At 42.6% G+C, this 17247-nt stretch overlaps 1 protein-coding gene and 1 long non-coding RNA gene across 5 annotated transcripts in view; one reads left to right on the top strand and one right to left on the bottom strand.

Annotated features, from left to right (window-relative positions):
- Ppp1r42 (protein phosphatase 1 regulatory subunit 42) overlaps positions 1–17247 on the top strand; it is a 35687-nt gene that overhangs the window by 17627 nt on the left and 813 nt on the right. The window contains exons 6-8 of one of the 4 annotated variants that reach the window (XM_050142037.1): positions 2530–2647; positions 5411–5542; positions 9216–9375. In XM_050142037.1, coding sequence (XP_049997994.1) covers positions 2530–2647; positions 5411–5542; positions 9216–9375 — 410 coding nt within the window. Of the gene's footprint in view, positions 1–2529; positions 2648–5410; positions 5543–9215; positions 9377–9412; positions 9548–17247 lie in introns of those variants that run through there. The other 3 variants (XM_050142038.1, XM_050142040.1, XM_050142039.1) reach the window with 3 other exon arrangements.
- Positions 1188–15871, bottom strand: LOC126501396 (uncharacterized). The gene is made up of 4 exons (XR_007591669.1): positions 14299–15871; positions 2417–2519; positions 1798–1916; positions 1188–1338 (listed from the first exon to the last, which is right to left on the bottom strand). It is a non-coding gene; the product is annotated as an uncharacterized lncRNA (long non-coding RNA).

A 17247-nucleotide genomic window follows, 5' to 3' on the forward strand; every position in this document is an offset into this window, starting at 1 on the left:
GAGAGTGAAAGCATTTTATTAAGGACAGGAAGGCAATGAACAAGCAGAGCGTATCCGAAGGGTAATCGTATTTCAGAGCAGGATTAGCTTAGCCTTAAGTAAACATACACTGGGGGGAGTGTGTCCAGGGTCATTTATCAAGCGAGGAATAATGAACAAAACTCCAAACATGGTTTTATCTGTGTGGGTGTAAAGTTCTCTTGCTATGGGCATTATATTCAACAGTGTGAAGCATTCAGCTCCCAGGTCCTTCCTTGTGGCTTTTAGAGTAAGAGAAATTCAGAGCTCTTGGCTAAAGTCATCGTGGCTGTGTTAAACATGGAACAAATGCTTCAGACCAAGCAAAACCTAAGGTTCAAGAATGAGGACTGAGGTTATAATTTTAAAGACAGCTTTCTTACTTGAAGATAACTATTTGTTGGTCAATGAATCAAAAGTTTCGTCTTTAAATTTTGCTGTTAGTCAAAATTAAGAGAAAGGGGCTTAGCTGAAGAACAGCAGAGCAGGCAGAAAGTGGGCACATTTATGAATTACCTGCTTTGTTCTGGGCACTTTAGATCCATGACAATTAGTTCTAGCTGCAGCCACTTTACAAAGACAGGAAGCCTGGCGTGGTGGTCACATCTTTAATCCCAGCACTTGGGAGGCAAAGGCAGGTAGATATCTGTGAGTTTGAGGCCAGCCTGGTCTATAGATAGAGCTCCAGGATTACACAGAGAAACATGTCTCAAAAAAGCTAAATAATAATAAAAATGATGATGATGACAATAAGAAAATCATGACATGCGCACAGTAAGCAAAAGCCGGAGAGACAAGGGCTGCTTCTGAAGAGACAGCTCCTGTTTTCCCAAGTTGTTTGTTTTGATCCCTCAGAGTCAAGCGCAGACTAAACTCTAGAGGTAGCTATGCACCTACTATTTTGAAGATATAGCTGCATTCTTGTGTTTGTTGTGCCATTTTTCAAAAATAATAAAGATATAGAGACAACCAAAGTGCAATGCTTTTTTGGTGCATTTAATATTCTTTATTTCATTTTTAAAAATGAGTCATTGGGGCATATATAAGAAGCATTCAAAGTATATATTCTTCTCATTAAATGGTAGTTAAAATACATTTATTTTTAAAGAGGAAGGGGAGAAAGCAAGGGAACAAATGGCAGGAAGATGGAGGTTTGGTGCAGGGTTTGACGCTCACTGTGAAAAGCAGTGCAATAGAGAGAAAGGGGGGAAGGGGGAGCCTCCAGACTTCTGAGGTGCCGCTCCTCTGTCTCCTTCACCTTCATGTGACTTGTACACAGTGGATTAACTTAGTTTTTCTTGAATGTCAACAAGTCCTTTTCTGGTAAGGTATAAAAGCATGCAGATGGTTATACCACAAAAGGTAGAACAAAATTGGATGTGGTGGTGCACGCTTTTAATCCCAGCACTCGGAGGCAGAGGCAGTTTGATCTCTGTGAGTTCGAGGCCAGCCTGGTCTACAGAGTAAGTGCCAGGCTAGTCAGAGCTAAATAATGAGACCCTGTCAAAAAAGCAGCAGCAACAACAAAAAAGTAAAAGAAAAATGTAACCACAGTAAGAGCATAATTTCAAAAGAAGTCCCTGTGCCCCCAAATGATTAGAAGGACATCTGAGTTCAATGTGATCTTTGGGTGATAAACAGGCAAGTCATTTTTTTCTGTTTTACATTTTGACAGGATTTTCCCACATTCTTCATTTAAAAAAAAAGGCATCAATGTATATTGCTTACAATGCTGTTGTTTAATTTGATGAACCAATGAGTTTTATTGGGGTGACTTACAGGAAGCTGGGTAAGGGGTTTTTACAATAGCAGAAATGACTCAGAGGAGGCCGCATCATCAAAAGCCCTCTCCCGTGGGTGACGTTCCTGAAGCCTGGAAGCCTGAACCACTGCACAGCCTACAGGCAGAAGAACAGGCTGGAGAGTGTCCTTTGCGGTGGCCCAGTTGGTCTGAGCCTCTTCTAAGCAACTCAGCTCGTCCCTGCTACTTCCGGACAGTTCTCCCTTTTGAGTGTCCCTGGCTGCCTGTACGGCGGCGGGGCGGGCGGCGGGGGCGTTTGCTCACTGCTCTTCCCTTGGCTCCCTGTGTGAACTGCATTCCACTGAGAGCAGGGTAGCTGCCGGGGAAACTTGTTTCCTTAGCTACAGGCTGGGTCGATTTAAGGGCACCATGATCTAGAGCAGTGCTGTGGTCCCCAACTTAGCACCTCATATTTGGCCTCCCCTTTAGCCACCCCACCGCTGGTAGAGACAAAGCTGGTGGCTGCACATATCCTACCGCACCCAGCCTACCGCACACACCCTACCGCACCCAGCCTACCGCACACACCCTACCGCACCCAGCCTACCGCATACACCCTACCACACCCAGACTACCGCACAACCGCACACAGCTTACCGGAGGAGCTAGAACTCCAGAAAATCCAGTTCCCACCTTCAGAAAGCAGCTGGCCTGAGAAGAGCTGGTAACCAGGAGACCACATGCCTTTCTTTTTTCTTCCCTGGTAACAGGATTTGGAGCTTTTACTGAAAAAACTGATGAAGCTGTGGAAAATGGATCTAAATGGAAATCCTGTTTGTCTTAAACCAAAATACAGGGACAAACTGATACTGATGTCCAAGTCCCTGGGTGAGTGGTGTTTTACATTGATTCGACTTTCTTAGAGAAAGCACTTGTTTTACTTTTAAGTTAACTTATCATCAAGCCTTCAGAGATATAAATATAACATCTGGCTCTAGGAATTGGTCAACTTAAATGTATATGTTTGAATAATAGCAAAGGTAAAAATAGGAAGTAAGGCTTCAAGAAAACTTTTTTTTCTATTCATAGGTAAACACCAGGCACACTTTTAGGAGAAAATGTGGCCACTACCTACATAACTTGTTGGCCACAAATGAGCTAAACTTTACTTGGAACAAATCTTTGGCAGGCCCTTTGGCTCCTTAGCTCTTGGCTCTGCAGATAAACTAACTGATCAGATTGATTACTTGTCCCTTACACGGGTGTCCCTTTCATTGGAAAGGGGGCTAGGGAGTTGCTTTAAAAAAATCCTTACAAATAATAACATTCCTAAGTTGACCCTCGATTGGGGAAAATGGGCCAGAACACTTGTTTGGTGGAGCCAAAGTTACATAACATCAAAGCGACCGGCAGTGCCATGTAACGGAGAGCCTTGTGAGAGTTTCCTGGAGCAGAACCCTGGGATAAGAATTAATGAAAAACTAAAATATGACAAAATGACTTCAGAACTCATAGCTAGTTAATCATAATGCTAGTTCAGTGGTTCTCTAGTGTGGGGAAAGGCAGGTCAAATAATGAAAAACATTTTTTTCAAAATATGTATGCAGGGGCTATACACAGCCCACAAAGACAGGGAACAAATAATACACAGAGGTGAATGGTGTTATGTCTTAAAAGTTCCACAGATGACTCTGATCTGCAGATACCACACATAGCTGCACCGGTCTGCTTTACTCAGGGGAAAAAGTGAATACAATTAATGTTTAATGAGTAAGAATATTCCAATATAAAGCTGGTGCGTTGGCGCACGCCTTTAATCCTCACACTTGGGAGGCAGAGGCTAGAGAATTGTGAGTTCAAAGACAGCTTAATCTACATACCAATTTCAGGACAGCACGAGTTATATCGTGAGACCCCCAACTCAAAAAATAAAAATTCCAATATGGGCTGCAATGTGATTCAGTGATAGAGTTACATACCTAGGACTCACCAGGCCCTGGGTTTAGATTTCAACTCTGTAAGACAACAGACAGACAGACAGACAGACAGGAAGAAAGGAGGGAGGAGAGATAAAAGGAGGGAGAGAAGAAAAATAAAAAAACAAAATCCCCCATTTTAAAACCATTTCTTGCCAGCGACGGTGGTGCACACCTTTAATCCCAGCACTCCTGAGGCAGAGGGGGGTGGATCTCTGAGTTCAAGGCTAGCCTGATCTACAGAGAGAGTTCCAGGACAGCCAGGACTACACAGAGAAACTCTGTGTCTTGAAAAATCAAAAAGGAAAACAAAAACAAAAACGTTTCTCCATACACAAGGTTGTAAAAGGCATGGGGATAAGTCTATTGATTTCTAAAAGCAAAAATGATTCAAAGTACCACTAAGTTTGTTTTGTGTTTGTAGCCCTGGGCATGGGGCCTATCCTGGAGGGCAGTTAATATACCCAGAGAGGTTCATTGAGAGGAAAACTGAGTTTTCATTTCCCAGCAGGTATTAGTTGCAGATAGCTTCTCGGTAGTGGGGCAAGCCCATGTCCACTTCCGCAATTCAGTGATAGGACCCGTTGGCCTTGGATCTGTGCCGGCCCTGTGCATGTTACCAAGGTTTCTGTGCATTCACATGTGCACTGTTCTTGTGTCTGGAGCCTCTGTTTGTTTGGAGCCTCCCAGCACCTCTGCCTCCTCCTCAGCATTTACCTCTGAGCCCTCGTGGGGAGACTTTACCTGGTGCATGGTCCAGCTGTGTGTCTTTCTGTTAGTTCCATATACTGCAAGAAGCTTCCTGATGGTGGTTGAGCAAGGCACTGAGTAGCAGAATGCCATTAGGAGTCATCTTATGGCTGTGTCCTTTAGCAGAGCAATAGAATTTAGTTTTCCCCGGCCCATTGCCTGTCCGTTTGCAGGTCCTTGGCCATCAGAGAGTGGTTGGTCATTTCCACAACACTTGTGCCACTATTGCAACAGCGCACCTTGAGGGCAGGTCACCATTGGAGGGTTTGTAGCTGGGATAGGATTATATTCCTCCTCTAGGCAGACCCCAGCTCACCTGCTCCATGTTTGGTGATGTACGTACATGTAGGTTGCAAGCATCTTCGGCTGCAGAGCCCACCGTCAGTTCACGGAGAGCAACCAGCAGCCTGTGACATTTGGGAGCTCCCATGGTGCCTCTCTGGCAACAAACCAAGATGTAACCCAATTCCTGGCACTGCTATTTTTGTTGTTTGAGACAAGCTCTCCCTCTGTAGCCCAGGTTAGCCTAGAATTCATTATAGTAGCCAGGCTGTCCTCAAACCCATGGTAATCTTCCTGCCTCAACTTTTGGAATGATAAGATTAGCTAGCTAGCTAGAATGTCTAAGGTATTTTTAAGAAGGACTTTATTTTAGCTTATAATGTAACATATACTATAAGCCAGAAGTATATACTTTTATTTTAATACTTATACATACATACATACTGTATATCATTTATTTTTTTGTTTTTCAAGACAGGGCTTCTCTATGTAGCCCAGGATATCTCAGAACTAGCTCCCGTAGACCAGGCTGACCTTGAACTCACAGAGATCTGCCTGTCTCTGCCTCCTCGGTGCTGGAACTAAAGGTGTGCACCGCTACCGTCTGACTGTACTGTATTTTTAACATTCATATCTTCTCCAGAATTTCTTGATGGAAAAGAAATAAAAAATCTGGAAAGACAATTCCTAATGAATTGGAAAGCATCCAAAGATGCCAAGAAAGTCAGCAAGAAAAGGAGCAGTAAGAATGAGGATCGGAGCGACTCTTACTTAAGTAAGTGCCCATCGCTAGCCCACCACCTCCCGCTGAGGGAGCGGCTAAAAATACAGGAAACAGGAGGGACGTGGAGCTCAGGGTTTTACGGTGGTGCTTTTAGACATTGGAAGTGTATTCAGCTAGCTAGTTGTCAACAGAGGTACATAGAGTTACTAGGAACTTTTGCCAGCAATGAAGATGGTAACCAGTAGGGACAAGCCCTGCACTAGGTTCACGTTGGCTATGCCTGTGTCAGCCACATGGTCATATCATGAGTTCCGGGAGACCGACCTTCTGGTCCAGCAAAGTGTGCATGAGTGAGAAAACAGTAGAGGTATAAATTGTGAAACCCATGTCACTATATAGTTAACATTAGTGCAAATAATCAAGTTTCGTCACTAGGATAAAAAAATTAAAATGCATCACACATAGTTGCTCACACCCATAATCCCAGCATTCAGGAAGCTGAGACAAGAGGATCACAGTAAGTTTAAGATCAGCCTGAGTTACACAGTGAATTCCAAAACAGTCTAGGCAATAGAGTGAGACCCTCTCAAAAAAAATCAAAATGATAAACACATAAATATTAAAATTAAATATGTTAACTGTATTTGACCTACACTCTGTGGCTGGTCCTCTTTTTTTTTTTTTTTTCTTTTTTTTTGGTTTTTTGAGACAGGGTTTCTCTGTGGCTTTGGAGCCTGTCCTGGAACTAGCTCTGTAGACCAGGCTGGTCTCGAACTCACAGAGATCCGCCTGCCTCTGCCTCCAGAGTGCTGGGATTAAAGGCGTGTGCCACACCGTCCAGCTGTGGCTGGTCCTCTTATGCACACACGCTAAAGCCTAAATGTTCGGATTATAATATGCTATGGCTGTGTTAGCAAGGACACACCAGCCTTTGCCTAACTTGTACAACTAGATATAGAGTAATGGAACAGTTGCCTTGCCGGATTAGGACGTCCACTAGACTTGACCCCACAGAGTCTGCAGTGGATCAAGCCTCTTCTGCACACAACAGCCTGAATCTCAGCATTTGCCCACAACTCACTCTTCTTGGCAGCTTGGATGAAAAGAACAGAAGCATCCCGGAGGGTTGTTAGGCCCGGGGAGGGGACACCAGAGCATGGCGTCTGCCACTCTAGCACAGGCTGAGGTGATCTTGCTGTATCACACCCCTGAATACGGGCTATGGAAAACCACGCAGGAGAACTGGGACTTGGCTGGGTGACAGTATGTCAGTGATGGACACTGTGCTGGCCATGCGCACTTTTCAGGGTCCCAGACTTGTGCGACACACAGGAGACGCTTCTGCTGGTCTTCCTCCTGGCTGTATTGTAACCTTGTAGCCCTGCATAGCACTGGTGCACACTCGTACTCCTAGATATCTAGACAGCTAGGGCAGGAAGGTTTCAAGTTGGAGACCGACCTGGGCAAATTATCCTGTCTCAAAATAAGGAAGGGCTGGGCATGCTAGCTCAGTGGTAGACACCGTGTGTGGAGCTCTGGCTTCAGTTTCTTGTCACACACACAAACATGCACATGCACGCACACACACACACACTTCAGCATTTTATGGCTTTCAGTATTACGTCAAAGCACCTTATTAAGATTGAAGTACACACAGGATTAAACAGCAGCCTTTATCCCAAAACTAGGCCTATACTAAAAAATAATACTCATTTTGTCTTCATAGATTTCAAATATTTTTGTAATACACAGACAACTAAGTGAATTTTAACTTCTTCAATGAAATTTGGTGAAATAATAGAAATTATAATGCGCCTTAAGGCCTGCAACCTTTGAAATTTATCATTTAATTTTCTCAAAGGAACCCTAATTAATCTCTTTATAATCAGTGTGTCTAAAACTAACAATGCACCTTTAAAGTTGTATGAAAACACCACAATAAAGTATCTAAAGCGGAGGTTAGAAAACCGCACCATTCACCAAAGTACCCAAAGAGTCAGGTACTCAGAGATAAACCCACCTGGGAAGGTAAAATACCTGTATTCTGAACACTGGAAAACAGTGATAAAAGAAACTAAACAGGATGCAAATGAAAAGTCATTCCATGTTTGTGAAACAAAAGACTTAAAAGTTATAATATCTGTCCGACCCAATGTGATCTACAGATTTAATGCAATCCCTGTCAAGATCACAATGGCAGCTTTTACAAAATAAGAAAAACATTCTAAATTTATATAAAGCCACAAAGATCACAGATAACCAAATCAATCTTGAGGAAGAAGAAAGCTAGAGACACCATAGCTTCTGACTTCAAATATACTACAAAATTTAGTAGTCAAAACAGGATGAAACCAAGAAAAGACAAACCTAGAACAACAGGCAACACAAGTCGCACAAACGAAGCCACAAATACACGTGAGACATTTGACAAAGACACTCCTACAACTCAATAGCAAAGAAATAGTAATAAACTAAGGACCTGAGTGGACATTTCTGAAGAAATTAAAAATGGCCAGCATAATAAAGTTAGTAGTCCATGAAGCTACTGACTCAGTAGTCATGACGACGAGTCTTCACATCAGCCAGAACGGTTGTTATTTAGAGAAATATATGTATGTGTGAGTGGGAGGGGGGCAGGTAAAACACACGCGCACACACACACACACACACACACACACACACATCCAGCATGGTAATCACAGCACTTAGGAGAGAAGATAAGAGTATCAGGAGTTCAGGACCAGCCTCAGGTACACGAAACCTAGTCTCAAACAAAACAAAAGCAGCAGGTGTTAGCCATGATGAAGAACCATATGAGTTACTTCCTTCATTGTGTGTTTAAGCATAAAGGGGAAGGATTTATTTTAGCCCATAATTTCAGTGGGCTATTTGCGCCCATGGCTGCCTCAGCCGTGTGCGCAGGCAAAGCATTGTGGCAGTAGAGTGGTCTTTGGACGTGGTTCTTCACTTCTAGACAGGAACAGAGAAAAGGAAACAAAGAAAGAAGTCAGGGCAAGTTAGAGTCACTAAGGACACACCCCCAGTGACCTACTTCCTCCTGTCAAGCCTTGCTTCCTACTTTTTAACGATCTCCCCCCAATGCTATCAGATCACAGATCCACCCCGCATTAGGAGGCCTGGGCGTCTAATTGTGCCTGTAAGCACCGTCACAGATGTGTGCTTCTCGAGTCCTATAGCCATTTCTTTTTCTAATGTTTGTGTGTGCAGGTGCCCATGGAGGCCACAAGAGTGTGGGTTCCTGGGAGCGGGAGTTAGAGGCATTTGTGATCTGCCCAGTGTAGACCCTGGCAGTCGGAATTAGAGGTGAACAAGGCAGTCCCACTAGAAGGGACATCACGCTGGAAACCAACCGTATGTAATATGAAATGATAATTGCTCAAGTAAAGGTATAAACATGTCCCAACAACATGACCGATCCATGCCCTAGAGGTTACTTTGAGAATAAATTTAAGTCAGTGGATGTTTATATTAATGCTAGAATGTCCATTTTCTTTATAAGAACTTTGTACTTTCCTGTATGATTTTTCTATATAAAAGTCTGTATTTTATTTTGATTATGAATTTGTTAATGATTTAATGTGGTTTTACTTGTTTTTGTTTAATTTCATTCCATAACATATAATTTAAGATACTAATATATGTCATTTGATGATCTAGTAATTAGTTTCAAAGCGGGATGCTTTTAATTCTTTGTATGCTACAGGTAACTTTGAAACAATACATCACATAGTTCCTGTTTATTACCCGCAGGTGGGTAAGCCAAAGGTAGTCTTTTTCTCTGACGCACAGAGATACTTAGCAAGTGCAAATCCATCTTCAGAATGTTCCCAAGAAGATAAAACTAAAGTTACTGAAGACATGGGGTAGGTTCTTTCAAATGTTTGGTCTTTCTCTTTTCAGGGGAACGGGGTAGCCATGTAGAGGGGTCCTCCCAGCCACCTGTTCTCAGGCACAACTTCAGTGTTGGTCGTCATCCGACTGCTGGTGGGGGATGGTTCTGGAAAGGCTGGGAGTTGACTTGATGCCAGCAGCGAGGTAAAGGCAGGGGAAAGGCTCTTCTCAGAGAAGGGGAGGCCCAGGTGATGACGGCTCCAGTGGTTGGGGTATGGAAGGAGGAGGGTGCGGGAGATGGGGTAGAGAGAGGAGCCCAAAGGAGTCCATAGAATGCTCTCCTCTGCTCCACGCCACATGTTCTGAACCTGCTTTCTCTGAAGACTCTAGAAGTTTCATTCATCCCCAAGGGGTTCATGAGAAAAAGTTTGAGTCTGAACTCCAAGTTTTGATTCTATACTCAATTCAGTTCTGAATAAGTCTGTTATGAACCTCCTAGTGAGAAAACAGCTGTTTGGGTTTAAAAAAAAAAGATGGCATTGTTTTTATACAAAGTTACCCCATTCTGGGAAATAACTTCATTTATTCTAAAATATATACTTCCCATACATCAAACAAAACAACATGAACAGTTCAAACAAGAAGCAGGCTATGATAAGGCAGGACTACAGTCCCAGAACACCAGAGGTTGAAACAGGATGATCAGGTGTTCCAGGTTGTCATCAGCTACACAACAAGTTCAAGACCAGCCTGAGCTAAAAAAAAGATCCTGTCTTTAGAAAATAAAATCAAATTAGACAATCTGAATCTCACGTATTTTGCAGCCAGGTGGGAAGCCAGGTCTGCCACAATTGTTGTATATGTTGGCAGTGTTATGGGCATCGTTAGCCAGAGAGATACTAACACAGTCTATATTTTGATTTTTTTGGTTGTTGTTATTTTGTCTTTTTTTAATTCCCCCTCCCCCCAGAGCTGAGGACCAAACCCAGGGCCTTGTGCTTGCTAGGCAAACGCTTTACCACTGAGCTAAATCCCAAACTCCCGGTCTATACATTCTATTTCAACTTTTTTTCCCATTTATTTTCAGTTTTCCGTTTATGGGTTCAGTCTCCCTCCCCTCCTGGGATGAACCGAGGGCCTCAGTCACAGAAGACAAGCGTCTACCATTGGGCCACAGCACAGCCCCTCCTTTGCTCTATAGCCAACCCCGTGTTTGTTTTGCTGCTCCCCCAATCATACGGGAGTCCCTTCTAGACTTGACAATCTCTAGCCAAGCTCACCGACAAAGCCCTGTGAGCAGTACTGGGGCCCTCCCTGGCCTATGCCTCCCAGCCTCCCCCGACAGAGCAGCTCAGGACTCCTGCAGTGCAGACTTAGGTGCAGGGCCTCCATAAGTACTGCTGGTTGTAATGTATCTTTTTCTGTCCCGCCTACCAGCTCCCAAATAATGACATGGAGACTTGTTAATAATTATGAAAGCTAGGACTTAGCTTAGGTTTGTTCCTAACTAGTTCTTATAACTCAAGTTAACTCATTTTTAACCTGTGATCAGTTTGGGGGCTCAATACCTCATCTCTCTGTACCTCCATACTGACCATCCTGCCTTCTCTGCCCTGACTGGTGATTCCTATGCGCCTAGATTCATCTCCTCTTCCTGTGTCTCTGCCCGGAAGTCCCACCTATACCTGCTACCTAGCCATTGGCCATTCAGCTCTTTATTAACCAATCACAGCAATATATCTTCACATAGTGTACAAACAACCATGACAGGCGCTATGCCACAAGATGGATAAAACAACAGTGATAATGTACACAGCCTCAAGAAACAATGTTGGTGCATTACCATGGAGTAACTGGATCTGTAGTGAGCCGCGGCACACAACACACGTTCTTTACCATGTGCAAAGTCCACGTCATTAGGAGTGACGGCCTCCTCTCACTCTCCTAACCAAGACCTCAGAGCTAAAGGCTTGCTTTCATCTGACAGCTCCCTCTCTGCTGTGAAGATAAATTGTCCTAAACCCAGAACAAGGGCCCTGTGGGAGCTCCAGCTACCTTGTGAAACTGATCATGTCCAGTTGAATTTTCAGTTTTATCCGGTGGGGGAAAATGTAATGCAAGTGTTCCGTTTTAGACGCTTCTTATTTCCTCAGGTAGCACTTTCTCTGAAAACATGCCACGTGTTGCTCTCAGTGGCTCCAAAGATTTAAATCTGATTGGATGGTAATATTAGTTACGTCTCTCTCTACTAAAAGGTGATCAACTGTTTCATGAAACTTCCGCAAAGTGCTTTATAAAAGTTTTTGGTTTTTTTTAGGTATGCCTGTTGCCTAATTTTAGTAATTTGGGGAGGGAGCCTTTTCATTTGCTCCATGACCTAGTTTCCATTTTCATTTCCGTATCATGATTGATATATGTAGTTTTAATTTTCATTGAGCTATACCACACACACACAAGGCAGAAGGTGAGCGCGTGGCCCAGCACGTTCATCTATGAGTGCAGCCATGCAACCTTTAGTAAGTTAGTGTCAAACACACACACACACACACACACACACACACACACACACACACGGAAAAACAAATACCCTAAAGGACAGTGAGGTTAAAGTTGGAAGACTGGTAAAGTACTAAAAACAAAGTGTTAATCATTTGGCCTGGGGGCTGGAGAGATGGCTCAACGGCTAAGAGCATTGTCTCCTTCCAAAGGACCCAGGTTCAATTCCCAGCATCCACGTGGCAGCTCACAACTGTCTGTGACTCCAGTTCCAGGGGATCTGACACCCTTGCAAGACATATGTGTAGGCAAAACATTAATGCACATAAAATAAAAATAAATCATTAAAAAGAAAAGAAAGAATGCAAAAAAATTCTAAAAACATCTTCCCTGGAAAATAATAATTTGGCCAGGAGTGTGGGCTCAATGGTAGAGCATGTTTACCCAGCATGATGTGTTTACCTAGCACAAGCACACACACACACACACACACACACACACACACACACACACACAGAGCGCAAACAAATCCATCTGAACACAAACACAAAGATCAGAATTTCAGTTTCTAAGAAAATCTATCCAAGCAACCCTTTCCTTTAACTATTTTAAAGGTGAGAATGAGCCGGAGCCCCTCACATATTTTTACAAGCTCTGTTTAACATTCAAGGTAAGGCGCCTGCAGAGAGGTAGGGAACAGTACAGGTTCCAAAAGCAACAATCTGTGCCCACTCCTCGAGGGCTTTGCACCCTGGGAGTTGTTCCTGTATGCAAAGCGGAGCACAGCGAAGCAACATGTGTCCAAAGACGGGAATGTTTTCCCTGTCTCTTATAAATGCATGCCGTCTACGTGTGTATATTTACACAAGCCTGCTTTCCCTGCAGGGAGAGAGAAGGCAGACGTATGGACGTTGTTTGTGACCCTCAAACTGAACTCGATGCTATCAAAGTACACTTTAATTAAAGATTAGGTCTAAACTATTCTTTATTTAAAGGCCGATTCCGAACAAATGCCTTTACTGTTCAATTAAAAATAACGTATGGTATTAAATAAACGGGAGCGGTACACATTATTGCTTTCCTCCATATTTGTCACGGTAAGCGCTTCTGACAGATGTTTCCTCCCGTTTCAAACACGCGAGGGGGAGCTTGAACCCTGGTGATTTAAAAATAGACATTAAATCCATGTATGCTGCTCCTAAGCTCCGCCGAGAACTCTGTGCACCACTGTACCATAAAGAAGGCGAACGGGTACATGCCGATAACCGTAGACCCATGCATTTTACTAATGTAAAAATACCTTTTCAGGTGGGTTAGGCTATGCTAGGTTTCAGACATCTTTAAGGACACAAATTCCAGGGACTTGTAATTCACAGGAATATGTCCCCTCTGTTTTGGCTAACTATTTATGAAATACCTGCTTAAGGTATTTAAGAGTCTTTGAATTAAAAGTGGATTCTAATAGTTTAACTATCTGGCTTTCACGGCTGGGAAGGGTATTTTTGAGCAGTTGTAATAACAGATCTATGTACTTCAGAAAGAGTTTTCAGAACTGCAGGAATAGTTTTAGTCCTAAAACTCTAGGATGCGTTCTCCTAAACACGTTCACAAAGTCCAAATGCCCTTAGTTTTGTTCATCTTTCCTTCAGTGTATTTAATTTTATGTGCAAACAAACATTGTGTGTCCAGTAGTGGAGATAGAGTTGTAACATTTGATTTGCAGTTCTCAAAGAATTCTCTCGAGAGCAGGACGCACCCCCAGGAGCACTGGGGAGGAAGCAACTAAAGATTTTCCATTCTAACAGACAAAGCTAGCGTTCGGAAATTCTGGTTTCAGTACTGCCGATAGCTTACTCTATAAACAAGTTATAGAAACCTAATTTAAGCCGGGTGGTGGTGGTGCATGCCTTTAATCCCAGCACTCAGAAAGCAGAGGCAGGTGGATCTCTGTGGGTTTGAGGCCAGCCTGGTCTACAAGAGCTAGTTCCAGGATAGGCTCCAAAAGCTACAGAGAAAAAGGAAGAAATAAAGAAAGAAGCCTAATTTAACATAACTCTTCCTTACCATTTTAAAAGGCTTCTATTTTGAAATCTAAATCTTCATTGCTCAAACAATTTTTAAATACTAGAACTCTTGATAAAAGAATACTCTGACTCAAATAGCCAAGCGCTCAAGGACTCTGTTGATAATCCCGGGACTAGGAAGGAACAGGAAGGCAGACAGGTGAGGCGGTGACTCAGATGAATGGACAAGCGCCTCCTGCAGTCACTCAGGGCAAGTGCTAGCAATTGGGGCAGGGATGCATGGACTTGTGAAATGAGAATGTCTGGCAAGCAAGAGCTCTAGGTTGTAAAATCATTTGATTTAAGTAAATATTTGGCTCAGTCTTTGTATTTGCAATAACACATTAGAGCGAGTGGAGAGACGGGACGGCTCAGTCAGCAAAGTGCATACCATACCAGCAGGGCCCGAATGCAGATCTCCAGCACCCACGGGAGTCCAGATACAGCAGCACAGGCCTGCTCCCCAGCACTACACCGCTAAGGGGCGCGAGGGGTGGAGCCTGCCAACCTAGCCCAATCGATGAGGCCAAGGTTCAGTGAGAAATCTTATCTGAGACACCAAACATCAACACACACCCTGCCACACACACACACAAAGAAAAATAACATACCAGAATGGATAAGAAATTAAAACAAGCCAGGTGGTGGCGCACGCCTTTAATCCCAGCATTTGGGAGGCAGAGGCAGGTGGATGTCTGTGAGTTTGAGGCCTGCCTGGACTACAAAGTGAGTTCCAGAACACCTGAGACTATTATAAAGAAACAGTCTCGAAAAATGAACAAATAAATAAAAAGAAATAAAAATAGTCTCTAAATACTGATTAGAAATGGAACTGCTAGAACTCATACATTAAAAATTGGAATGCAAAATCAGGAGACCCTTAGCACAATCATTTGCTGCACTGTAAAGTTAAATATACAGTCCAAGAGATTTTCCTAGTGAAATGAAAATCTATACTCAAGAGAAACTCTACCTGGGTGTTTAGAATGGTCTATTTGTAATCATTAAATATTTAAGACAAATGTATCTATGTATGTACACACACACAAAATACCTACTAAGAATTCTACTCAGCAATGAGAGAGAGTGAACCACCCAACATGAATGGGTTTCAAATATATTGGTGAGAGTAGCTAGACTTTAGAAGAGACCTACTATGTGCTTCTATTTGTGTGATAGTCTGGCAGAAGGGGATCCATGATGACAGAAAATGGAATAGGGCTTGCCAGGAACTAACGGGAGAGAGTGTCGACCAAGAAGAGGGAATTGCTGCAGATATTGGGGTGTCCTGTGTCCTTATTCTGATGGCAGTTATAGTACTGTATACATCTCCCCGGGCTTGCTGAACTATACACCCAGAGGATAAAGATCCCTCTGTAAAGCTCTGTCTGTCCTGGGACTTGAAATGTAGATCAGGCTGGTCTCAAACTCACAGATCTGCCTGCCTGCCTGTCTGCCTCCTGGGTGCTGGGATTAAACCACAAGACAAGCTAAAAGTTATTCCTTAAACAATGAGGGAAATAGTTGGAACTAACTTATTTAATAGATACAAAATACATGTGAAGTATAAAATGTTTAAACATTTTATTCTCTACTATGTGATATTTGCTTTTTAGCTTTTATTATAAAGACAGGCTTTTTTATATTTTGAGCTCTACGTTTTTCTCTGCTCCCCTCCCTGCCTCTCCCCTCCCCCTTTAGCCCTCCCCCAAGGTCCCCATGCTCCCAATTTACTCAGGAGATCTTGTCTTTTTCTGCTTTCTACTTCCCATGTAGATTAGATCTATGTGAGTCTCTCTTGTGTCCTCATTGTTGTCTAAGTTCTCTGGGATTGTGGTTTGTAGGCTGTTTTTTTTTTTGCTTTATGTTTAAAAACCACCTATGAGTGAGTACATGTGATAATTGTCTTTATGTGTCTGGGTTACCTCATTCAAAATAATGTTTTTTAGCTCCATCCAATTTCCTGCAAAATTCAAGATGTCGTTATTTTTTTTTTTTTTTTACCGCTGAGTAGTACTCCATTGTGTAAATGCACCACATTTTTCTTATCCATTCTTTGGTCGAGGGGCATTTAGGTTGTTTCCAGGTTCTGGCTATGACAAACAAAGCTGCTATGAACATAGTTGAGCACATGTCCTTGTGGCATGATTGAGCATCCTTTGGATATATACCCAAAAGTGGTATTACTGGGTCTTGAGGAAGGTTGTTTCCTAATTTTCTGAGAAATCGCCACACTGACATCCAAAGGGGCTATACAGCTTGCATTCCCACCAGCAATGCAGAAGTATTCTCTTTACCCCACAACCTCTCCAGCATAAGTTGTCATCAGTGTTTTTGATCTTGGCCATTCTTACAGGTGTAAGATGGAATCTCAAAGTTGTTTTGATTTGCATTTCTCTGATGACTAAGGATGTTGAACATTTCCTTAAGCGTCTTTCAGCCATTTTAGATTCCTCTGTTGAGAGTTCTCTGTTTAGGTCTGTACTCCATTTTTTTATTGGATTAGGTGTTCTTTTGGTGTCCAATTTCTTGAATTCTTTGTATATTTTGGAGATCAGACCTCTGTCTGATGTGGGGTTAGTGAAGATCTTTTCCCAATCTGTAGGCTGTCATTTTGTCTTGTTGACCATGTCCTTTGCTTTACAGAAGCTTTTCAGTTTCAGGAGGTCCCATTTATTAATTGTTTCTCTCAGTGTCTGTACTGCTGGGGTTATATTTAGGAAGTGGGTCCCTGTGCCAATGCGTTCAAGTGTACTTCCCACATTCTCTTCTATAAGGTTCAGTGCGGCTGGCTTTATGTTGAGGTCTTTGATCCATTTGGACTTAAGTTTTGTACATGGTGATAGATATGGGTCTATTTTCATTCTTCTACATGTTGATATCCAGTTATGCCCGCACCATTTGTTAAATATGCTTTCTTTTTTTCCATTTGATATTTTATAAAGACAATCTTAACATTACAACTTGGCGTACTTAAAAGACTTAAAAATAATTCTAAGACTTATACCACGCTCAATGAATATTTGCTGCATTCTAAAGTCATACTTTTGGAAAACTAGACAACTAAGAACTTCAGAGAAAAATATACTATGAACATATATTTGGAGTGCTAATAAGGTGTCAATCAATCTAAAATATGCATCTTAATAATAGACACCAAACTGTTCTGCAACATGCAAACACTCAATAGTATGGCAAAGACCATAAACGTTAGGGACAATCTACTTGGTTTGACCCACACCTTAGTCATCTACTAGGTATGGTACTGGACGTGTTACCCAATCCCTGAAAACACTTATCCTCCAAACTATAAAATCCTCAGTTTTTGTAAAGGCGAAATGAGAA

This window comes from Alexandromys fortis, unplaced genomic scaffold (assembly GCF_014885135.2).
Source record: "Alexandromys fortis isolate MF-2015 unplaced genomic scaffold, M_Fortis_MF-2015_v1.1 scaffold_41, whole genome shotgun sequence".
In the NCBI taxonomy this organism is placed as follows: domain Eukaryota; kingdom Metazoa; phylum Chordata; class Mammalia; order Rodentia; family Cricetidae; genus Alexandromys; species Alexandromys fortis.